Source organism: Scyliorhinus torazame, chromosome 2, assembly GCF_047496885.1.
Source record: "Scyliorhinus torazame isolate Kashiwa2021f chromosome 2, sScyTor2.1, whole genome shotgun sequence".
Lineage (NCBI taxonomy): Eukaryota > Metazoa > Chordata > Chondrichthyes > Carcharhiniformes > Scyliorhinidae > Scyliorhinus > Scyliorhinus torazame.
In genome coordinates, this window is record NC_092708.1 from 391899784 (window position 1) to 391925283 (window position 25500).

Consider the following 25500-nt stretch of genomic DNA (forward strand, 5'->3'; position numbering starts at 1 on the left):
ACTTGGTTCTTCTACCTATTATAGTTGGTACTATTCCCTTATAATGGCAGTTTCTCCTAACATTGAACATGCTAATAATAATAATAATAATCTTTATTGTCACAAGTAGGCTTACTTTAACACTGCAATGCAGTTAATGTGAAAAGCCCCTAGTCGCCACATTGCGGCACCTTTTCGGGTACACAGAGGGAGAATTTAGAATGTCCAAACTACCGAACAGCACTTTCGGGACCTGTGCGAGGAAACCGGAGCACCCGGTGGAAACCCACGCAGACACAGGGAGAATGTGCAGACTCCACGCAGACAGTGACCCAAGCCAGGGTTCGAACCTGGGACCCTGACGCTGTGAAGCAACAGTGCTAACCCCTGTGCTGTGTTGATAGGAGGTAGAATTATTGAGAGAACAAATCAATCTCTCGTGTAACAAGACTGAGTGTAGATTAGGTCAAGCAGATTTGGAAGACTGGATACATTAACTAAGGTGAGGAGAGGATGGGAGAAGGAAGCTGACTGGAAGGGAAGGAGTAGAAGCAGATGAATAAATGGAGAGAGGGAGGTGGGATAAAAGAGATGAGAGGCAAAAGGTAGAGTGGAGAGGAGGGAGGAGAAAGGTCATGTGTGGGAGAGGGGAGGATGGTAAGGGGAGGGAAGTGGTCAGGGACAGGAAGATCTGTGGGAGGAGAGATTGAAGCCAGCAAACTATCTCAATGTTGTGGGACTAGGTGATGAACAGATTTAATGGGGGCTGTGGTTTCCACAATGTAAACTTCTCACACCTACCTCACTACAATCTGCATGCACCCCTTCCATTGCCGAGTTGGAATGGCTAATGATCACAGTCAGGGGAGGGGTGGGCAGCAGGGTGATAGCTTGACGATTGCAGTATTTCTATAGGGGTGTTGTGAAGACTTGCTTCAGGGGAAGAGTAGCCTACTGTTGTTCCTAAGTTCATATGATTGCAACAGAAAATATCACTGTTAGGTCAGCAAAGAGAGATTTACAGGATTTCTGAGGTGGAGAGATGCTGGCAAACGGGGGCAGGAGGTGCCTGTAAGTCTTTGGGTGAGCGGTGGAGAGCCCTGAAGCTCTTAAAAACATGGAGCATTGGTGGAAAACCTCTTGGTGAAGTTGATGCAGCATGGGCTGGGACGTGCAATTCTATGCCATCATTGATTATGTCACAGAGCCTCTTGCAAGGTTCCCCATTAGTCATATTTCTGAGAGTGTGCAGCAAAACATTATGAAGGGGATTAATGTTGACCTGAATGCAGGCAAAAAAAGTAAATTATCAGAGGTCAATCTAATGGTGGTTGTTTGGGTTACTGGATGTCAATGGGGGAATGGGGTTGGGTGTTTGAAGGGGGATTCATTTTAAGTTTGTCCCTGGGAGACAAATAGATGATAGCAAATTAGCCACCCATTTTATGCCTCATCTGATTTAACAAAATTGCTCAGGTTAAATGGAAAATTATCTGTTATATTTTTAATTCCAGGTTAAAGTCCAACAGGTTTATTTGGAATCACTAGCTTTCGGAACGCATGAAGGAGCTACGCTCCAAAAGCTCGTGATTCCAAATAAACCTGTTAGACTTTAATCCTGGTGTTGTAAAACTTTTTACTGTGCCCATCCCAGTCCAATACCGGCATCTCCACATCATATTTTTAATTATTGATATTTAAAATGTCAATATTTGATATTTCATGTATTTTGTTAAGGTTCAAATACTCATTCTGTCCTCAGTGACTATAGTTTCATCCTAGTCATGCTGCCATCAGCACAGTGCTTTGAATATGGAAATTAACCCTCTGGCATCAGTACAATTGGATGGTTGTACTTTATGTTGCTATTTTAAAAAGTTGTGGATGAGAAGTTTAAGTTACGTCAGGTTCTATGAGATGGCGCAGGAGTGACACACGGACCAGGAATGAGAGAACAATCCTCGAGATGTTGAAGGTGTGGATTAGAACTAGAGCTGCGAGTGGATTGGTATTTGACCTGGAGACTGGCATAAAGTCCACCTGGCAGTTGAGCAGAAAAATACATTTTTACCCAGTAAACCTGGACTGCATTTAAAGGTGCCTGAGGTCAAAAAACGACTTCAAAAAAATAATTCAGGGGATTTGTGCATCACTGGCTGGGCCAGCATTTATTGCTCACCCATAACTATCCTCCCTCCCAGAGGGCATTTGAGAATCAACCACATTTGTGTGGATCTGGAGTCTCCTGTAGGCCAGGCCAGGTATGGTCAGAAGATTTTCTTCCCTAAAGGACATTAGTGAATTGTTTTACAATTGACAATGGTTTAATGGTCATCATTAGACTTTTAATTCCAGATTGTTATTCGAATTTCACCATCTGTCATGATGGGATTCGAACTGGGTTTCTGGATTACCAGTGACAAGACCACTACACCAATGCCTCCCCTACCTTAATTCCCAAAACCAAACTCAGGTGATTGTAGAGGATTTTAACAATAAGCCTAACATCAGTGGGAATTTGTCAGATTTCAAAATTCAAATGCTTCTTTTCAAATACCCCCATTGCCTCCCTATGTCTGTAACTTCATCTAGTCCTACAAACCTCCAAGATTTCTCTGCTTTCTAATATTGGCCTGTTGTGATCCCCAATTTTAGTTGCTCCACTATTGGCATTCATGCCTTTAGCTGCTTAGGTCTGGAATTCATTCCCTCAATCCCTCTGCCTCTCCACCTCTCCCTCCTCCTTTAAGGCGTTCTTTAAAACCTAAAATCCTCGTGTTAATCTTTGGTTATCTGTTCTAATATTTCCTTATTAAGATTGCTGTTGAATTTCTGTTGGATGAAGCTTTTGCTTCAGATGTTTTATTGTGTACTACAGAAATGCAACATGTTCTTGTTCATTAAGTCTGATAGCACAAATGTTAGTCAGTGAGGCTCTCCACAGCAACATGAGAGTGACAAGCATCAAGAGAAAACATATCTAGGATGTGGGTTTTTGGCCAGTTGTCTCAAACTTGGTGATTCTCATTTTCTTTTGCAGATGAAGTTTTCGGTCCGGACATTAAGCTCCACAAAGAGCAAAGGACGGATGTCATCTTGACCTCCCAAGATACTTCAAAGGAAACTGCTGCAAAGAAAAAGCAGTTGGCTCAACTATTGCAAATGGTAGCAAGCCATACTTCGCATCTCCTGAAAGGGCATGTGGCCCAAAAGTAGGTTACTGGTTAGTTTTGTGTGCTGCATTCTTAGTTTGGGGTCTATTATTTGAGGTTTGAATAGACAGAGATTTTCTTAGGAGGTTAAGGAAGAACTGTCCTAATACAATTGGGTGGATGTGCAATGGACTCCATCAATTTATCCCAATTGGGTGCCCAGATTTGCATATTTTAAGGACTTGGACTTGGACCTCAATGGGTGGCTCATGGTTGATAATTGTCCCCTCAGTTTCTAGACAAACATGTAAAGAGTTACTAAAGAATCTTATAGCATAGAGCCCATTCAGCTTATTGTGGCCTTGTTACCTCTGTGAAAAAACTGTCCAATCAGTACCACTGCTTTTTCCCCAAAGACATGCAAATTTGTGTTCAATGCTCTTTATAAAGTTGTTTTAGAATTTGCTTCTACCGCCAATCAAAGCATTTGGGGAGCAGGTAGGAAAGTGGAGTTGAGGCAGAAAATCAGCCAAGACTGGACTGGATCATTGAGCCACAGAGTTTTTGTAGCATGAAAGAAGACCATAGCCTCAAATATTACGGCTATTTGAGCTCTCCAATCAGCCCCATCCCCCCAAATCTGCTGTTAGCCGTTTAGCTGCTGTAGCATAAAAAGTCAAAGGTTCTGCTGCTTTTCCACAAAACACCTTTAATTTACTTCAACAGACTGCACAAAACTCTAACATCCCATCACCTGCCACAAGGGCCACCTGAAACCCCTTTACATATCAGTGCCAATTATTGGATGCTTAACATAAATGAGACAACTAATTGGAATGTCTCTTAACCCATTACTTAACAGTCTCCCATTCCTTGGAGGGAAAACAAAATTAGGTGAAACAAAGTTACAAGAAACTCAAAAACACTTCTTTTTTTTTTCATTTTTGGAAGAAGAAAAAAAAAAACAGTCACAGAAACAGGCACCCTTCTTTAACAATATCCAAAAGTTTCTGTGAACTAGTCCCTCTTTTTGTAAAACAGTCTGACAATTGATAGCTACTGACAGCCCATTTAATTTTTGCTATCTCCCCACTGTCCAACATCTGCTTCAAACTTGCGATGTCTATCCTTAACCTTTTTTCATTGACACTTTTTGTAGAGTGCACATTTTTCCATAGGGATTTATTGTCAATGTGACATTCACTAGGTATATTTCCCAGATCCCCAACTCCCAAAATTTATGTCAATATCTGAGATATATAAAAGGCCATATCCACCGCCATTACAAGGCTTAATGTCTCAGCAGCCAAAGTGCTTTTGACCACTCTCCTTATTTTCTTTGTTTCCCACACAAGAGGGCAACATTTACCATTGTTCCCCAAAGGGGAAATTATAAAACCTCCTGTGCTTGAACCCCCATCACATAAATTTGCATGGGACGCATCGCTATAAACTATGAGTTTCAAGTGCCTAAGGTGACCTAAAACAGGGAACCTCAAAACACACTCCTGCATTTTTAGTTTGACCAACGCTTTATTTGCTCTTATTATGTCTTCCACTTTAGGATCATTCATTTTTGTACTCAACTCTAAGACATCAAAACTCACATCCGGTCTAGTCTGTCTACCTAACCAATTCAGTTGCCCAATTAAACTTCGCAGTTGGTCTTTTTCCATCTTTGAAACCATTGCGTCTTTTTGTGAAACCCGGCCATGACTAATTGCTATTGGTCTAATGCTTTCCAAATAGGATTGCTGACGTAAAGTGCCAGTATGTCTGCTTTATTGCAGACTGACCTATGTGGGTCATCAGAGCCATCGGAATCGAATGTTTCCTCAGAAACTCTTTTAAAGCTTCTGTAATTTGATTGAATAAGGTATCCTTATCCGCAAACTGAACTCCTGTCAAAACCAGGAGCCTATCCATGTTGCTCACTCTATCACAGTCAAGTAATTTAAAGGCCAACACAGACTGTGGAAATTCCAGGTTGTGTTTCTGCAGCCTTTTATATAGTCTGCCAAATTCCATTATGTAGTCTTCCATGGAGAATTCCTCTATTTTCCGGAACCTATCAAAATCCGACCATGCTTCATACGCACTTAACAAGTCATCCTTTTTATAAATCTTATCCATGTAACATAATAGAGACTCCAGACCTTCTTCTGAGTCAACTCTTCCAATTCCAGCTCAGAAAACACTTTGCTTCGGATTTTACTGTCATAAGGTAAAGAAAGAGCCAATGCCATACCTTGTTTTCTCTTTCCCAAGGCAGTTACCTTAGTTCACATAACTACTGCACTTCTCCATTGATCGTACGATCCCCTTTCAGAAAATAAGGGGGATAGTTATATCAGGCCATCTTTATCCTAGGTTCAGCCATATTTTTGTTTTTTCTCACTCACTCCTTGGTTTGGTCTGGAAAAGCTGTTTCTTTCAACCCTTCACACTTGCACAGCAACCATCCTCTGCTACCATTTGTTAGACGTTTAGCTGCTGTTGTATAAAGAGTCAAAGGTTCTGCTGCTTTTCCACAAAACACCTTTAATTTCCTTCAACAGACTTTGCACAAAACTCTAACATCACATCACCTGCCACAAGGGCCACCTGAAGCCCCTTTACATTTCAGTGTCAATTATTGGATACTTAACATAAATGAGACAACTGATTGGAATGTCTCTTAACCCATTACTTAACATCTGTGACTATATCCCTGTAAGTTTATTTCCAAATGCCCACCCAATTTCCTTTGAATTCATTCATGTCTGCTTCCAGCACCCACAGACACAGAGAATTCCAGGTCATTACCACTCTCTGTGTAAAAATGTTCTTCTGTATATTCCCTTGTATCTCTTTGACCCAGCTCCTTGGACCTTCAGTGAATAGGGGCAGCTTTTTGCTGTCTACCTTATCTAAACCTATCATATTTTTATACACCTCTATAAAATCTCACCTTAATCTTTTGCTCCAAAGAGAACAAACACAGCTTCTCCAACCTACTAACCTCGGAGCTTTTTAAATTCATTTATGGGATGTGTGTGTTGCTGATGAGTCCAGCACTTGTAGCCCATCATTAATTGCCCTTCTGGTAATGAGATGGTTTCTAAAACTGCTGCAGTCCTTTAGGTGCAGGTACATCCAGAGTGCTATTAAGGAGGCAGTTCCAGAATTTGACCCAGTGACAGTGAATAAAGGATAATATATTTCTAAGTCAAAGTAGTGAGTGACTCAGAGGGGAACTTCCAAATGGTGGTATTTCCAAGTATCTGCTGACCTTCTATGTGGTAGCCCTCATGGGTCTGGAAGGTGCTGTCTCATGAGCACTGGTGAGTTCCTGCAGTGCATCTTGTAGATGAGAGACACTTGTGGTAGCACAGTGGTTAGCACTGTTGCTTCACAGCGCCAGGGTCCCAGGTTTGATTCCCGTCTTGGGTCACTGGCTGTGCGGAGTCTGCACATTCTCCCTGTGTCTGCTTGGGTTTCCTCTGGGTACTCCAGTTTCCTCCCACAAGTCTCGAAAGACGTGCTGTAAGGTAATTTGGACATTCTGAATTCTCCCTCTGTGTACCCAAACAGGCGGCGGAATGTGGCGACTAGGGGCTTTTCACAGTAACTTCATTGCAGTGTTAATGTAAGCCTCCTTGTGACAATTAAGGACATACCTGGGCAATTTTCCACATTGCCAGGTAGATTCCAGTGTTGTAGCTGTACTGGAACAGGTGGCTAGGGGTGTAGCAAATTCTAGAGCACAGGTTTTCAGTGCTATTACCGGAATATTGTCTGTAGCCTTCAGCCATTTCTTGATGTCACGTGGAGTGAATCGAATTGGCTGAACACTGGCCTCTGTGATACTGGGACCTCGAGGTGGCCAAGGTGGATCATCCACATAGCACTTCTGGCTGAAGATTGTTGAAAATGTTTCAGCCTTTTCTTTTGCACTGATGTGCTGGGCCCCTCCAACATTGAGAATGGAGATATTTGTGGAGCTGCCTCCCCCAGTGAGTTATTTCATTGTTGACCACCATTCATGACTGGATGCATCAGGACTGCAAAGTTGAGATCTGATTGTTTGTTGTGGAATTGTTTAGCTCGGCCTATGATTGCTGCTTATGCTGTTTGAAATGCATGTGGTCCCATGTTGTAGCTTTGCCAGGTTGATACCTCATTTTTAGGGATGCCTGGAATGTTCTCTTGCACTCTTCATTGAACCAAAGCTGATCTCCTGGTTTGGTGGTAATGCTACAGTAGAGGATATGCTGGTCCATGAAGTTACAGGTTGTGGTTGAATACAATTGTGTAACTGCTGATAGCCCACAGTACCTCATGGATACCCCAGTTTTGAGTTGCTAGATATGTTTGAAGTCTACAGTGGTATTACCACACAGCACGATGGAGGTTATCCTCAATGTGAACTTTGTCTGCACAAGGACAGTGCGATGGACACTGCTACCATTGTCAGATACACCTGCAGCAGACAGATTAGTGAGGATGATGTCAAGTATGTTTTTCCCTCTTGTTGGCTCCCTCACCACCTGCTTCAGACCTAGTCTATCAGCAAGACCTGGCCAGCTCGGTCAATGGTCATATGACCGAGCCACTCTTTATGATGGACATTGAAGTCCCCCACCCAAAGTACATTCTAAGACTTTGTCACCCTCAGTGCTTCCTCCAAGCAGTGTTCAACATGGAGGAGTACTGATTCATTAGCTGAGAAGGGACAGTACATAGTAATTGACAGGAAGTTTCCTTGCCTCTGTTTGGCCTGGTGCCATGAGACTTCATGGGGTCCAGAGTCGATGTTGAGGATTCCCAGGGTAACTCCCTCCCGACCGTACATCACTGTGCTCCTGGATGGGTCGGAACATATCCAGGAAGGTAATGGTGGTGTCTGGGATGTTTCTGTAAGTTATGGGCCAGAATTCTCTGTTTGGGAGACTAAGGGCGCGATTCTCCAGCCTTGTTGCACACTCGTTCGAGTGAAACGAGGCCGGTGAATAGTGGGAGAGGCATGAAACGAGAACTACGGCAGGCACCAAACTGTTTGCGATACAACCGGCCCGCTCCCATAGCGTGGCGAGAAACCAATTATCACCACTTAAGCCCTATTTCCATACAATTAACGGGAGCCACCCCATATTAAATGGCCTCCCGTGATTCATCAGCCTCCCCAGCATGTGGTCACGCCGGAGCCGATTAGTACTCATTTTTAAAAACATGAACCTGCCGGAAGGGCTTCTTTTCTCATAGGCAGTTTCTGATAGGTAAAAGGGTCATTGCTTTAGCCATTTTGATGTAAATACTAAAGCCCAGTTTGAAATCCATTTTGAAAAGGATTATAACATAAGACTTCAAGCATAACCTTCAAGGTCAAAATAAGCACCATGAAAACATGAATCCACCATTGTTCAAAATATGAATAGTATAGCAGTCAGCAGAAAAACCAGTAGAAACCAGAGCTGATTAAAAGTATAAATCACATTCCAACACACGACACGCATCTAAAAAGCAACATATCCACAGCTATGTTGCATATTGATGATTGACAACTGACCATCCAACCAAATGCATTTGAGACTCACCCAAGCCAATTAGCACATTGCAGGGGTAGGGACAGATGGAGTCAGACTAATAAATTTCCGTAAACATAGAGGTCCGGGTAGCCATTTTCCATTCCGGGATCACTCTATACTATTTACCTAACTACTTGCTATCCTTATTTTGTATTTTCATATTTCCACTCTAACTCTTAAAGTCTGTGCAAGCTGTTTCTTCTTTGAGCAAGAAAACATTATTGTATTTTGAAAGTTAAATCTGTTTGTAAACTACTAAGTTGATTATATCTCTTAAAGTCTTCTGCTGTCAGGGCTTTATTGGGAACATTTGATTTGTAAATAAATAATAAAACATTCTTAGATCATTGGTACTTAGAAGATATCTACCAATATTCGGCTTACAATGGAACATATTTTATTTGTAATGACAAAGCATACTCCTGGTTTCCAAAATTTTGGGCAAGATCTTGCTATTTAGGATATGTAGTATCTGCTATCCGTCATCTCCCTCATCTCCCTTATCTATCAGAACCAATTACTCGAAGAAATAAACGTGCTATCGCATTACGAGATGCTATCTATGCTAAAATTATTCCTTTTTATTGGGAAACAAGGGTAGCCAATTAATTAAATAAAATAATAACCATCATATAAAACGTAACTGACTATACTGCCGATGCGCTAAATAAAATCTCTGACGAAATGCAAGCAATTCGAACCATGGCACTACAAAATCGAATGGCACTTGATTATGTTCTAGCCTAAAAAGGTGGCACCTGCGCTCTGATTGGTGCAGAGTGTTGCACTTTTATTCCAGATAATTCAAAAGAAGTTAAAGATCTGGGGCGTCATTCTCCGACCCCCCAGCGGGTCGGAGAATGGCTGTTGGCCGCCGTGAATTCCGCCCCTGCCGCCCGCCGAAGTCTCCGAAGGGAGAAAAGTCGGCGGGGCGTTAATGGCGCCGCAGACGTCGGAGAATGGCACGGGTGGGCGCAAGGCAGCCGATTTTGGGCCTGCCGATATTCTCCCGTCCGGATGGGCCGAAGTCCCGTCGACGTGATGGCGGGTCACGTCGACGTAAATCAAACCTTTTAATCGGCGTCAACCTGTGCTCCAGGTTTACGCCGACCAGCGTGGAGGTGGGTGACGGCCTGGGGGGTTGGCCGCTGGGCAGGTGATGGCGTGGCCGCAGTCTGAATGTGTGGGGAGAGGTGTGTGTAGGGTTGAGTGTGTGTGTGTGCGGCGGAGGGGGGGGGGTGGTTAGAGTGGGCTGGGCTCCGGGGGAGTGCCGGGAGGGGGGGTCAGTGCCGGGGAGGAGGATGGGGGGTCCGTGCCGGGGAGGAGGACGGGTTCCGTGCCGGGGAGGAGGGTGGGGTCCGTGCCGGGGAGGAGGACGGGGTCCGTGCCGAGGAGGAGGATGGGGGGTCCGTGCCGGGGAGGAGGATGGGGGGTCCGTGCCAGGGAGGAGGATGGGGGGACCGTGCCGGGGAGGAGGATGGGGGGTTCTGTGCTGGGGAGAGGGATGGGGGGGTCCGTGCCGGGGAGGAGGATGGTGTCCGTTCCGGGGAGGGGGGGTGCGAGGGCAAGTGAGTTGGTCCACCTGGCCAGGTGCCAGCCTCCAACAGTTGGACCCATGCGGTCCATGCCACCTGGCTAGGGGGAGGAGGGGGTATGGGCAATGATGACATGTCGTCGTTCCCCCCCCTCCTCACCAGGCCGTCATGTTTTTCGATCAGCCAGCGATGTTGGCCGCCGTGGCGGCAGCCGCTAATGTCTATGTTGCCCTGGATGAGGAGGAGGAGCGTGCCAGAGAGGCGGCGCAGGCTGCCGCAGAGGGGCAGGCGGCACCCGCCCAGGCTGGCGGGACACCTGACCGACAGGACGAGGAGGACGAGGAGGACGTCGCGGCCCCATGGCAATGGAGGCACCCGAGGGCGCCCCGTGTGTACCGGCCCCGGCAGTCATACCAGGACCTCACGGACCGGGAATGCAGGAGGAAACTCCGGATGAGGCGGGAAACCGTGGCACACATCTGCCACCTGCTGGCACACCTGTCACCGCGTGGCACTGGCGGGGGACACCCTCTCCCCGTGTCCTTCAAGGTTACGGTGGGTTACGGTGGCCCTGAACTTTATTGCAACGGGGTCATTCCAGGCACCGAGTGGGGACCTGTCCGGCATATCGCAGACATCGGTGCACCGGTGCATCCGGGGAGTGACAGACGCCCGATATGCCATGGCGCACCGCTACATCCGCTTCCCTGTGGACCGGGCCAGCCAAGATGCCCGGGCCGTGGGCATCTCTGCCGTGGCCGGGTTCCCCATGGTCCATTGATGGGATGCACGTCGCCGTGCGGCCACCTGCAGATAACAGGGCCGTGTTCACTAATAGGAAGGGGACCTATTCGATGAACGTACAGGTGGTCTGCGACCACCGCATGATGATCCTGCACGTCTGCGCCCGTCACCCAGGCAGTGTACACGAGTCATTCGTGTTGTCGCGGTCATCCATCCCCGGCATGTACGAGGGACGCCATCCCCGGCTGAGGGGCTGGTTGCTGGGCGACAGGGGCTACCCATTGCGATCGTGGCTGATGACGCCTATACGGAGGCCACGCAATGAGGCGGAGAACCGCTACAATGATGCCCATGTAGCGACAAGGGGAGTGATCGAAAGGTGCTTTGGCGTGCTGAAGATGCGTTTCAGGTGCCTGGACCTCTCTGGGGGCGCCCTCCAGTATCGGTCAGATAGGGTCGGCCGCATCATTGTGGTGTGCTGCGTCCTGCACAACATAGCCCAGCAGAGGGGCGATGTGCCGCAGGCAGAGGAGGGCGGAGTGGAAGAGCAGCAGGAAGAGGCGCAGTCCTCCCCAGATGAGGGGGATGGGGGCAATGGTCAGGGCAGACGGGCTAGACACAGGCGGGTGGCTGTCCACCGTTACCGGCTGGCCCAGCGGGCACGGGACAGGCTGATAGCCGCCCGCTTCACTGACTAGATGGGCGTGGGAATCGGGTAGTATGGCCACAGACCGCACACCATGGCAACAGCCGACCACCCACACCCCCCACCCATCCACCCACCCAGCACCCTCACCCCCCTCCCCAACCCCACCCACCCCACCCGCATGCACACCACACCCCCCATTGCCAATCCACCTGCGGCACAACGGCCGGGCTCACACAGTTGCCGGTGGACGCGTGTCTATTGCAGGCCATGGAGGATGATGACAACCCGCCCTGCGGTGAGCTCCTGGCTCCACATCGTTGGACGATGTCTGACCCATGACCACAGTACCACCATCCACCCGGACCATCCCTGCATGCGGCTGTGACACTGCAGCGCACGGTCCCGTCCTCTGCCCGGGGGGATGTTGATGGCGGCCCAGGGGGAAGGGGGCAGACTCACCTGGGGCTGAGGTAAGACCACCCCTCACACACACACAGTTGCGCTCAACGTACATGACACCCCCGCACGCTTTGGACAGAGCACAAAGGCAGCTTCCGTAGGTGTAACATTGACTTTAATAACCAAAGGAGTTCATGCACGTGCCCTAACCCCTAAAACTCATCTGTGCCCTGCACCCGTGCCAACTTACTCAGTGTTTAATTGTTTGGCCTTACGGGCCCTTTGACTACGTCTACGTGGTTCCCCAGATGGTACAGCAGAATTGGAGGTGGACTCCTGTGATTCCTGCCCTCTGACATGGGATCCCTTTGGCGGCCGTTTCCTGGGGCGTCCTGGCCTAGATGGGCCAGGCTGCGGCCCGGGCGACTGGGATGGCGAGCTGCCAGCCTGTCCTGCCCGTTGCCCACCCGATGCACCTGGGACGGAAGGGGGGGGGGGAGTCCGAGGTGTCGCGGTGTTCCAGGACCTCCCCTACAGGGGGACCCGGGACGGACCACAGCACCTCCTCCTCCCTCGGGGTGCCCGATGGCCCCCAGGCCTCTACATGGGTGGGGGATGTGAACGGACTGGCCATCCGACGTCCCCCCGACATCTGGCACTGCCAGTCCTGGAGGCCCGTGCTGGTATCGACAGGGGCCTGCAGGTTTGCAGCCATGGAGCCCAGGGGATTGGCAAACCCTGTCTGTGACTGTGCGACGCCGGCTCGCACATGGCCAATGGCGCCGATGCCCTCAGCGATGGCCTGCAGAGACTGGTCTATGGCCTGCAGAGACTGGGCTATGGACTGCTGAGACTGGGCCATGGCATTGAGCGCCTCTGCCATCTGGCACTGGCACTGGCTCATGGCCTCCTGTGAGAGGGCAGCCATGTCCTGGGCCACAGACGCCGCCTGCACGGAAAGCCCCAGGCCTCGCAAACCGTTCCCCATGTCTGACACCGTCGCACCCATTGCCTCCACCGCGGACGCCACCCGTGCGGTGTCGGCCTGGGTGACACGCATGACCGGCACCACTCCCAGCTCCTGGACGCGGGTGGACTCCTCCACCTACGACTTCAGCCGCCGCAAGCCGGCCGTCACCCTCTTCGCTCGTCTCCGGGTCGGTGGTTGCATCGGATCTATGTGTGGGTGTGGTAACTCCAGGAACCCGGGATCCATCTGGGCGGCAGATGTTCGCTTGGGCTGGGCTGCCCTCCGACCGCCCGGCCCCTCTGCTGCTCCTACCTCCACCTGCTGTACCGGGACGGCTGTGTTGTGCGCACCAGTGAGTGTACCAGAATCCTCATCACTAAAGTGCCCAACCGAGGTGAGTGTTTCTGCGATGGTGGAGGGTGTTGGTGACAGCAGTGGCGTTGTGTCGTGCTCTTCGTCCCACTCTGAGTCCATGGCACTTTGGCGTGGGGGTTCGGCTCCACCCATCCACTCTGTGTCACTTTCCGGTATTTTGTTTTCCTGGGTAGTGCTGTCCCGGGTAGGGGTGTCCTGGGTAGTGGTGTCCTGGGTAGTGGTGTCCTGGCTCGGCTGTGACGGGGGCCTGTGGCTGCCCCTCTCGTCGCTGGGTGGCACACGCCTGTGTCGTCGCACCCGCACGAGACGGGGGCGTCGTCTCCCTGTTGCTCCAGGTTTCTCCGTCTCCCGTGGTCTCCAAGGGACATTGTGCGGGCGTCGCATGCCGGAGGGTCCGGGTCTCTCTGTCTCCCGTGGTGTGCGAGGGGCATCCTGCGGGCGTCGCATGCTGGAGGGTCCGGGTCTCTCCGTCTCCCGTGGTGTGCGAGGGGCATCCTGCGGGCGTCGCATGCCGGAGGGTCCGCGTCTCTCCGTCTTCCGTGGCCTCCGAGGGGCATCCTGCGGGCGTCGCATGCCGGAGGGTCCGGGTCTCTCCGTCTCCCGTGGCCTCCGAGGGGCATCCTGCGGGCGGTCTGTATCTGCGGGGATGGGTGCCTCGACGTTTGCTCCTGCGATACACAATGAAGCATGCATGGTTAGACACACAGGCAGTGATCAGGTGATATGGGGGAGGGGGATATAGGGGATGGGGGATATGGGGACGGGCTGTCGGTGGCTCACTTGCTAGTACGCCCCCGACCTCTGCATCAGCAACCTCCCGGTCCTCAGGTCCGCCAGCCAGTTCCAGGGCCCTTTCCTCGTGTTCGGTCAGTGGCCTCTCATCAGCGGGGTGTCCTCCAGTCCTCACATGCTCCCTATTGTTGGGTTAGCGCTTCTCCTGTGGGGGGTGGTGGCAGGGGTAAAAGGCAACACTGTTAGGCAGGTATATGAATGCACGCCATCGGTTGCGCGTGAATTGCAGAGGTTAAGGTTAGGGCTGGATTCACTTGGGGACATGGGGGATATGGGGGAGGGGGGGATATGGAGGATATGGGGGAGGGGGATATGGGGAGGGGGATATGGGGAGGGGGGATATGGGGGAGGGGGGATATGGGGATATGGGGGAGGGGGATATGTGGGAGGGGGGTTATGGGGGATATGGGGAGGGGGGATATGAGGGAGGGGGTATATGGTGGAGGGTGGATATGGGGGAGGGGGGATATGGGGGAGGGGGGATATGGGGGATTTGGGGGAGGAGGGATATGGGGGAGGGGGGATATGGGGGAGGGGGGATATGGGGGAGGGGGGATATGGGGGAGAGGGGATATGGGGAGGGGGATATGGGGGATATGGGGAGGGGGATATGGGGGAGTGGGGATATGGGGGAGGGGGAATTGGGGTAGGGGGGATATGGGGGAGGGGGGGAAATGGGGGAGGGGGGATATGGGGTATATGGATATCGGGCGGGGGGAGGGGAGGCTCACCCTGGCTGCTCTGATGAGGTTGTTCACCTTCTTGTGGCACTGGGTGCCTGACCGTGGTGTCAGGGCCACAGCGGTGACGGCCTCTGCCACCTCCCTCCACAGACGGCGGCTGTGGCATGGGGCAATGCTGCGGCTGTGCCCGGGATACAGGGCGTCACTCCTCTGCTCCACTGCGTCGAGGAGCGCCTCCACATCCCGTGACTGGAACCTCGCGGCTGAGCGGCGGCCGGCCATCCGGTCGGGTGTTCCGGTCGGGTGGGGGGGGAGCAGCGCGTCCTTATGAGCCGTCACGCCGTGCGGCGTGTATGACACTGCACGGCGTGAACCACATGAGCAAGCGCGGATCCCGTCACGTCGCTGCTAGCCTATTTCGGGCCGGAGACTTTGCAACGTTTTTGGCGGCGTGATGCAGGTCGGATTTGCGCCGTTTTTTGCGCCTATCGGCGGACTTTGCGCCGAGAACGGAGAATTTCGTCCCTGGCAGCATACATTCAAAAAGAAGTCAGAAAACTTGACATACCCACAGATATCTCTATCTGGGAGTACCTTTGCGGGTGGTTGGGACCCACAGGAATGTCCACAGTACGAATAATCTTTTTCTTTTGTGTAGCAGGATTCATCATCTCCATGACATTGCTGGTGATCAAATGCGTTAGCCAGCTATTCACTAAACGCAGGGGCCCCACCAATCAGAATGATTCACACTAATCCCACTGCACCACCATTAAATGAAATAGAACTAAAATATTACTGTTAAACGGTTACTAATCTATCAATTATTTGACTATTACTAACATATTGCCAAAAGATTCATACTGAATCAGTAGAATCAAATTCAATTAATTGATTAATTGTTATTGTATAATAATTATTTTTTAAGAATTTAGAGAATTTTTGCTGTAATGCTTGAAATGCAAAGCTTGCCCACTCTATTGTTGAAGGTTGTTTTCAAACAAGGAAACCATCAAAGACAATGTGAATGAGTTCCTCTTCACGCTTTTACCTATACTATTGCATTTTTCCTTCTTTTTATTGTGAGACATCTCACTTAATCTTTCAATTCATCAAAAGGGAGGACTGAAGGGAACCAGCTATTTCTGATGGGTAAAAGGGTCATTGCTTTAGCCATTTTGATGTAAATACTAAAGCCCAGTTTGAAATCCATTTTAAAAAGGATTATAACATAAGACTTCAAGCATAACCTTAGATTACAAAAACACAGCTTGCAGTATCAAAAGCACAGAATTTGAAACATTCACAGGCTAGCTAGAAACAAATGCAACATTTCGACTGAAAAATTAAATTGACACTACAAACTGTCCATTATTCTAATGAACAGAATTGCAGAAGTTCAAATTAGTTTCATTAAAAATATTAAACTGTACCACAATCTGATCAAGATCAAAATAAGCACCATGACAACATGAATCCACCAATGTTCAAAATATGAATAGTATAGCAGTCAGCAAAAAAAATAGTAGAAACCAGAGCTGATTAAAAGTATAAATCACTTTGCAACACACGACACGCATCTAAAAAGCAACATATCTACAGCTATGTTGCATATTGATGATTGACAACTAACCATCAAACCAAATGCATTTGTGACTTATCCAAGCCAATTAGCATATTGCAGGGGTAGGGACAGATGGAGTCAGACTGATAACATTTTCCTTAAACATAGAGGTCCGGGCAGCCATTTTCCATTCCGGGATCACTCTATACTATTTACCTAACTACTTGCTATCCTTATTTCGTATTTTCATATTTTCTCTCTAACTCTTAAAGTCTGCGCAAGCTGTTTTTGCTTTGAGCAAGAAACCATTACTGTATTTTGAAAGTTTAATCTGTTTATAAACTACTAAGTTGATTATATCTCTTAAAGTTTTCTGCTGGCAAGGCTTTATTGAGAACATTTGATTTGTAACCACAAGCAGATCTCAAACTCTCAATTATAATCAGTAGAAGCAATGAAAGATTTCATTTTGCACCCGAGAAGCGTAACTTAAATTTCTACTGAGTTCAAAGTGTGTACGAGACTACACTTAAACCACATGGTATATTTCAATAGTGGGGGACCTCTGCAGGGGAGTGCCGCCATAGGCCACCATGCGAACCCCTGGATCATGAGTACCTGGGGCAACCCTTGCCCCTGCCCGTCTGACCGAACGACTACCCATAACCCCTGCCAACTGCCGAGGCCTCTGGCCGTGCGCCTGAGGCTATTGTTGATAGGGAATTGGCAATCGTGATTAACTGAGCACTTCACACAACCCAAATGGATTCCTGTGGCTGGGTGGCCCATGTAGCACGTGGGAGTCATTGCCGAGAATCCCAATCAGACCACGATGCCTGCACAGCGATTGTGGGAGAGCTTTTCCTGAGGAGATACAGAGAGGGCATCATTGGCCACTCGCATGGTTCACAGTAGTGGGAGAGGGGGTGTGAAGGGGGGGTTGAAGGGAGAGGGAGATGGATGAGGGTTGCATGGAGAGTTGGGGCTGAATGCTCGGGTGGGGGAATAAAGGTCTTGGGCGGGGAAGTGGGGGGGCGGGGGGGAACCTCCCAAACCCCCTATACAGCCATGGCACCAAGTCTCCTCTTGTAAATACTTGCATTAATTCGTGCCCCCAAGACTTCCGCCTAAGGGGCTCAGAGCATCGGCGAGGGGTGGAGCATGACGTTTCCAACCCGCTAATGATATTGAAATCCATGCAAATTATGGTTTTGCATGGATCCACTGGCACAGGGCGCAAACATCGATAACGCAGCCAGCAAGGGACATGGCATCGGGATCGGTGTCAGGCGCAAACCTCGATTTTTTGATTACCTGCAATTCTCCACCCGATCGTGATTTGCGATTCCGGCATCAAAAAGTGGAGATTCCAGGCCATGAGTCCATGAGTATGAATATGTCAGGCTATCGCTTGACTAGCCTGTGACAATAGCTCTCCCAAAGTCACAAGGCCCCAGATGTTAGTCTGGAGGACATTGCAGGGTCGACAGGGCTAGGTTTGCCATTGTTGTTTCCAGTGCCCAGGTCGATGCCGGGTGGTCCGTCCAGTTCATTCCTTTTTATTGTCTTTATGGTGGTTGGATACAACTGAGTTGCTGGAATCACATGTCGGCCAGAAGAGGCGAGGAAAGAAGATTTTCTTCGCTAAACGACATGGGTGAACTAGGTGGGTAAAAAAGGCAATCGCGAATCATTTCATGATCGTCATTAGACTTTTAATTCCAGGTTTATATTTGATTCAAATTCCCCAGAACATTATTCTGGATCTCTGGATTACTAGTTCAGTGGTGATATCACTGCGCCATTGCATCCCTTGTGGGAGCTGAAATCACTCATTCCTGGAACCATTCTGGTAAATCTCCTCTGCACCCTCACATTCCTCCTAACGTATGTTAACCAGAAATGGAAGCAATACTCTTGTTGTTAAGAAGGAGTATGGTGTGTTAGCTTTTATTGGTAGAGGGATAGAGTTTCGGAGCCATGAGTTCATGTTGCAGCTGTACAAAACTCTGGTGCGGCCGCATTTGGAGTATTGCGTGCAGTTCTGGTCGCCTCATTATAGGAAGGATGTGGAAGCATTTGAAATGGTGCAGAGGAGGTTTACCAGGATGTTGCCTGGTATGGAGGGAAGATCTTATGAGGAAAGGCTGAGGGACTTGAGGCTGTTATCGTTAGAGAGAAGAAGGTTAAGAGGTGACTTAATTGAGGCATACAAGATGATCAGAGGATTAGATAGGGTGGACAGTGAGAGCCTTTTTCCTCGGATGGTGATGGCTAGCACGAGGGGACATAGCTTTAAAATTGAGGGGAGATTGATATAGGACAGATGTCAGAGGTAGGTTCTTTCATCAGAGAGTAGTAAGGGCGTGGAATGCCCTGCCTGCAACAGTAGTGGACTCGCCAACATTAAGGGCATTTAAATGGTCATTGGATAAACATATGGATGATAAGGAAATAGTGTAGATGGGCTTTAGAGTGGTTCCACAGGTCGGCGCAACATTGAGGGCCGAAGGGCCTGTACTGCGCTGTAATGTTTTATGTTCTATGTTCTAACCAGAGCTTTATGCAAGTTCAGCATGTCCTCAGGAGCAGAAATTCTGACCCCTACAGGGGGCCAGCATAGCACTGGAGCGACCTGTACCGCTCCAGCTGCCGATCCCGGCATCAGATGGGCGCCGCGGGTCTGCGCATACGCAGTGGGACCGGCGCCAATGCGCGCATGCGCAGTGGCTCCCTTCCTCCGCGCCGGCCCCAATGCAACATGGCGTAGGGCTACAAGGGCCGGCGCAGAACAAAAGAGGCCCCAGCCCGAGAGGCCGGCCCGCCGATCAATGGGCCCCGATCACGGGCCAGGCCACAGCAGATTTCCCCCTGGGGTCGGACCCCCCTCCCACGCCACCAGGCCGCCCCCGGATGCATACACGCCCAGGTCCCGCCGTGTAAGAGCAGGTGTGAACGGCGCCGGCGGGACTTGGCTTTTTTCGCTTGGCCGCTCAGCCCATCCAGGGCCGAGAATCGCCGGGGGGGGACCCCGTGGAATGGCCCCCGACTGGCACAGCGCCGGCACCAATGGCGCCGATTCGCCACTGTTTGGAGAATCGACGGACCAACATCGGGGCGGCGTGGCGCGATTCATGCTGGTCCCAGCGTGGGTTTCCTCCGGGTGCTTATTCATAGACTCAATCACCTCTCCCTATCTGCTTACTGATTACATGCCAGTGGGACATTTTTGAGATCCCTTTTTATGTCAATTGCTATTCTGTTCTCATATTCTTCCTTTTTCAGTCTTTTACAAATGTTTTTATTGGTTTTCACATTTTATGTTTCACACTTCAGCTCATAAATTAAATTAGATGTTGCATACCCGCGTGAAACAAAACAGAAAACAAAACAGAAAAAAAACAAGGGAACAAATTTAAGTTATAAAACAAGAATAAAGAAAACAAAGAAAATGAAGATAAAAGGGAAGACAAAGACAATCAGAAATCCTCACATATATTTACAGGCCCTTGTCTTCCCTCCTGTTGCGGCCGTGGCCCCTTTCACCGGTCTGCCTTTGTTTTACTCCCCAGTGTGGCCCGAGTGCTTATTTACAGGTGTGTCTTTACCATTTACTTTGGTTTTCAGTATGACTTTGGGCCCGCCTCCTACGGTCCCGCATCCCTCTCGCCCACCTCACGTACTTTTGTCGTTCCCCCCCCCCCCCCCCCCCACCGTTTCCTCTCCTTCCCTCACCTTCTTCCCTTTGTCCAGTGGTCTGTTTGCGTCTTTCCCATCTCCCCCCCTACTCTACTGGTTGCTGGCTACGAACAAATCCTGGAACAAGTTAGCAAACGTCTTCCCTGTTCTGTAGAAGTCCTCTAAGACCCTAGGATGGCAAATTTTATTTTCTCCAGCCTGAGAACTTCCGCCAGGCCATTCAGCCAGCCTACAGTTTTGGGTGGTGCTGCAAATCGTCAGCGGAGCAGGAATCTCCAGTGAGTGGGTAGGGAGGTGAAGGCTAGTGTGTCGGCCCCCCTCCCCATAAAGAGGATTTCTATTCTGAAATCCCAAAGACTGCCACATTTGGGCATGGCTCCACCCTCACCCCCCACAACCTTGGACACTGCATCAAAGAAGGTCACAGGCTCAGAACATGTGGGTTAGGTTGGCCGGGCCTCCTTGGCACCGTTCTCATTTATCCTCCACTTCCGGAAAGAACCTTATTTGGGTTCTGGTTAAGTATGCCCTGTGCACCACCTTTAGCTGCGTTTGGCTCAGCCCTGCACATGTGGAGGTGGAGTTCACCCTGTTCAGTGCTTCGATCCAAAGTACTCCCCCTACTGTCTAGGTCTTGCTCCCATTTTCCCCTTGTCTCGTCCAAGGGGGAGCATACCTCCTCCAACAGTCACCCATACAGGACTCCACAGTTTCTCCTCCCTAGGTTGCCCGCATCCAACAGTTCCTCAACTAGCAAATGTCATGGTATCTGAGGGTACATCATTGTTTCTTGACAGAGAAAGGTTTTGACCTGTATGTTTCTCAGTTTGTTTCCGTTTGATAGTTGGAACCTCTCCGTGAGTTCCTCCAGGGTCGCTACTCTGTCGTCTGTGTACATGTCGCTAACATCAGTGTCCCCTGGTCCTGTCTCCGCTTTTTGAAGGTGGCGTCTTTATTGCAGGAGTATACCTATGATTCTTGCAGATGGGGGCCATAGTGGACATTTCAGTTAGACCAAAGTGCTGTCTCATCTGGTACCACATTGGAGCTTAGCTATTACCCTGGGCTTCTTGAATACTTGGTCAGGGGGATGGGAGTGCAGTTGTGACTTGGGCTCGGAGAGATGTTCCTATGCAGGAACTGTGCTCCATCTTCACCCATTCTGCTCCCGGTTCCTTCACCCATCCCCTCACTCTTTCTGCTGCCGTGGCCCAGTGTAGAACTGTAGGTCTGGGCGGGCCAGGCCTCCCATGACCCTCCTCCTTTGTCGGATCTTTTTTGGATCCTCGGATTTCCGCCATGATTAGTTTGACTACCGTATTAAAGAAGGTCTTGGGGATGTAGATCGGAAGGGATCTGAACAGAAAGAAGAACTGGGCAGTATGTTCATTTTGATCATCTGCACTTTCCCTGCCAGCGAGAATGGGGGGGTGTCCTACCTCTGCAGATCCCTTTTGACTTCCTCCATCTGACTTGTCAGGTTCCATTTGTGGATCCGTATCCAGTGATGGGCTATTTGGATCCCCAAGTAACGGAATCTGGATTGGGCTTGTTTGAACAGTAGTCCTTCCAGCTCTGTCCCTCCCTCCTGCAGCTTCACCAAGAAGATTTTACTTTTGCTGAGGTTGTGTTTGTAGCCCAAGAAGGTTCCAAACTCCTTCAGGAGCATCATTATCTCTTCCATACTGGCCCGGGGGTTAATGATGTAGAAGAGCAAGTCATCTGCATACAGTGAGATTCTATGCTCTCTGTCTCCCCTCTGGATACCTCTCCACCCATTCTCCGTTCTGAGGGTGATCGCCAGTGGCTCAATTGCCAGAGCAAACAGCAGCGGGAACAGCGGGCATCCCTGCCTCGTGTCTCTGTGCAGCTGGATGTATTTAGAGCTTGTGGTGTTTGTCCGTACGCTCGCCAAGAGAACAATGTATAGTAGTTTCATCCAGGAGCTGAACCCTGGTCCAAACCCAAACTATTCCAGTACCTCTATGAGGTACTTCCACTCAACTCTGTCGGAGATGTTTTCTGCGTCCAGGGAGATGATCACTTCTGGTGTTCTCTCTCCAGAGGTGGTTATTATCACGCTCAGCAGGCACCTGATGTTCGATGTTAGCTGCCTGCCCTTGACAAAGCCTGTTTGGTCCTCCCGGATGACTTCCAGCACGCAACTCTCTAGCCCTTTAGCCAGGGTTTTTGCCAAGGTTTTTGCATCTACTTTGAGCCGCAAGATGGGTCTGTAGGACCCGCACTCTGTCGGGTTTTGTCCTTTTTGGGTATCAGCGATATTGAGGATTGCGCTGGTGTTACCAATGAGTCTGCGAATATCTCCCACAAGTACGAGCCCAGTGCTGTCGCAAAGTTTTTGTAGGAAGTCCGCCGGGTTCCATCTGGCCCGGCACCTTCCCTGACTGCATGGAGTTGACACACTTCATGACATCTCCCAGTTCTAATGGTGTTTTCAGGCTCCGCCTCTTGTCTTCCCTGCATGACCAGGCGGTAGAAAGGTCTCAAAGGCCTCGTTAATCCTTTCCGGCATGACGACTCACCTGCTGTTGTTGTCCCTAATCTGCGCTATTTCCCTCATGGCTGTCTGCTTTCTCAGCTGGTAAGCCGGCAGGCGGCTGGCTTTGTCTCCGTGTTCATAAAAGGTCTCTCATGTCTGGGGGAGCTGGTGCACTGCTTTCCCCGTGGAAAGCAGATCAAAGTCCATTTGTAGCTTCTTCCTCTCCGCCAGTAGCTCTATGGTTGGTGGAGTACTGCCGGTCAACCTCCAGAATGGAATCGATCAGTTGTTGCACTGTCACCCTCTCTTTCTTATCTGTGCATGCTTTGTAATTTCCCGTCTTAATTGTCGTCCTGAAAAGTGCCTGGGAGGTGGTGGCAGAGGTAGTCGGTGCTGCCAGCCTCACCAGCAGGAGACATGGTGATCCGAGGGGTGGGGGTCACTGATGAAGTCGCTGCTCTGAGAGGGTCAGAGAGCCAAGGAGAGCTCCAAAGATCAAGTTGCAGGTATCCTCTGGTTGGGGTGAGCTCTGCCAATCCCCTGCTTCCTCTGCAGTGGGGCTGTGCTTCTGAGGAGTGTTATGTGTCCGGGTTTACAGAACCCCAAAGTGTTTCATGGAGTTCAACCGACCCACAACTTTTAGTAGATTGTGGTGTGGGAAGCACACGGCGTGCCTCCATGTGTGATACTGTAGAAATGGACAAATGGTTTTTAAAACAAAACAATGTTTATTCTATGAACTCAAGTTAACCTTTTAAAAACAAACAGTGAATATCTTAACACCCATTACTTCAAAGATAACCCCAAAAGACTACAACACTAAATAATCCTTCAAACTGTTCCTTTAAACATCCAAAAGACTTCAAACCTTCAGAAACAGACATTCGGTTACATTCAATATATTTATAGTCTTTGGATTATAGAAATCAACAGACCAGCTCTGTGTTTCTTCCTGCAGCTCTCAGCAAAACACACAGACACTCCCAGCTGCCTTTTCAAACTGAAACTCAAAAAATCAGAAGTGAGCTCAGCTCCCCCAACCCTCTGACATCACTTCAGTAATATGATCAGCTCCATTTCTTAAAGGTACATTGCTTAAACATCCATTTCTTAAAGGTACTCTCACATGACCCCTCCCCTGAAGAAAAAAAAATAAACCATCAACTTCAAGATGGTTTCATTTTTCACCTTTGCACCATCAATTAAGAAATGCACGCAGTAAAAACACTTTAGCGGTTCATAAAAAACAACACACGCAAACAGGTATAATAATATAGTCCATTTTTTTTCGTTCTTCTTCCTCCAACCAAAGTCCTTCTCGATTGACAGTCTCTTTGAACAAGAACGTTTCTCCACGATCCATCCATTCCTCTACGCCTCGGCATTTCTCTTTAAAGTTAGATACTTCAGTTCAATCTGATCAGAGTCCCTTGCAATTCTCTATTGCAGGAGCACCGGTTACCACAGCTTTCAGGCAGTCAAATGCCGGTCGAAAATGCCGCTGTCCATTGAAATTTTTGTTGTTTCATCAGCAAGTCCATCAGTGGAGCAACCACGCTACAAATCTTTTGCACAAAGGTTCGATCAAATCCACTCATGCCAAAAAATCGCATTATTTCCCGTCGTGTCAAGGGTATTGGAAAAGCCCCAATAACTTTCGTTTTCACATCCCGTGGGACCAATTGACCCTGTCCGATTGTATGGCCAAGGAAAGTGACTTGGGCTTTTCCCAATTCACCTTTGGCTATGTTTATCACTGTAGCGCACAAAGACTCCGTGAGACGAATATCGTGAAGTCGATGAGGCTTTATTAAGCGTGTCTGTTCCCCCGCAGCTCGATAGTAAACTGGCCTGCGGGGGAAGACTCCGGCTTCTTATACTTCGCCTTCAGGGCGGAGCTTGAGGTCAACGGCCAACCAGGACCCGGGATCTGTCAGCCAATGACATTAGGGCTTCCAGTCCCACATGACCCCCAATACATACTACCACATTCACCCCTTGTCAAAAATGAACCCGGCGGGGTGATGCTTCGTATGGTGGTAAGGGTTTACAGGGCTGGTCCTGGGAGGATAAAACATTCACATGGCAATACAGTATTGGACAATTTCGTCCTGTTGCAATTATTTACAGAGGGTATAGGAAGAAAGCAAAATGTTCTTGTGAACAGTCCATATTTGTTTTACATCGACGCCACGAGTCGGTCGGGCGGTCTGGTCGTCCGTGTCGATCGCCTCGGCCCCGGCGGTGGTGGTGGTGCTTGTACCAGTGTTGTCGCCTCCAGGAGCCGTACGGTTTCAGCTGTCGGTGCAAAGGGGAGGGGGACCGATCCTCCTGGGAAGGGGGCGGTCGCGGCGTGCGGCGGTGGCAGGAAGGGGGGGGTTGGGTTGATGGTGTCGGGGGGTGTGCGTGTTGCCGGCGGGCGCCAGAACCCGCAGGGAGACCGTATCCTGTCGGCCGTCGGGGTACTCCACGTAGGCGTACTGGGGGTTCGCGTGGAGGAGGTGAACCCTTTCGACCAACGGGTCCGCCTTATGTGCCCGCACATGCTTTCGGAGCAGGATGGGTCATGGGGCCGCCAGCCAGGTCGGCAGCGACGTTCCAGAGGAGGACCTCCTAGGGAAGACAAGGAGACGCTCATGCGGCGTTTGATTAGTGCTCGTACATAATAACGACCGGATGGAATGGAGAGCGTCCGGGAGGACCTCCTGCCACCTTGAAACTGGGAGGTCCCTGGACCGTAGGGCCAGTAGGACGGCCTTCCAGACCATGCCGTTCTCCCTTTCTACTTGCCCGTTCCCCCGGGGGTTGTAGCTGGTCGTCCTGCTTGAGGCTATGCCCTTGCTGAGCAGGAACTGGCGCAGCTCGTCACTCATGAAGGAGGACCCCCTGTCG

General features: G+C 49.7%; 1 protein-coding gene across 2 annotated transcripts in view; it reads left to right on the top strand.

The window, feature by feature from the left end:
• Nucleotides 1-25500, top strand: part of LOC140405796 (uncharacterized) — a 390195-nt gene that overhangs the window by 334892 nt on the left and 29803 nt on the right. For both annotated transcript variants that reach the window (XM_072494233.1, XM_072494229.1), the window contains exon 20: nt 3020-3191. In XM_072494233.1, the coding sequence (XP_072350334.1) occupies nt 3020-3191 (172 nt within the window). The remainder of the gene's footprint in view (nt 1-3019; nt 3192-25500) is intronic.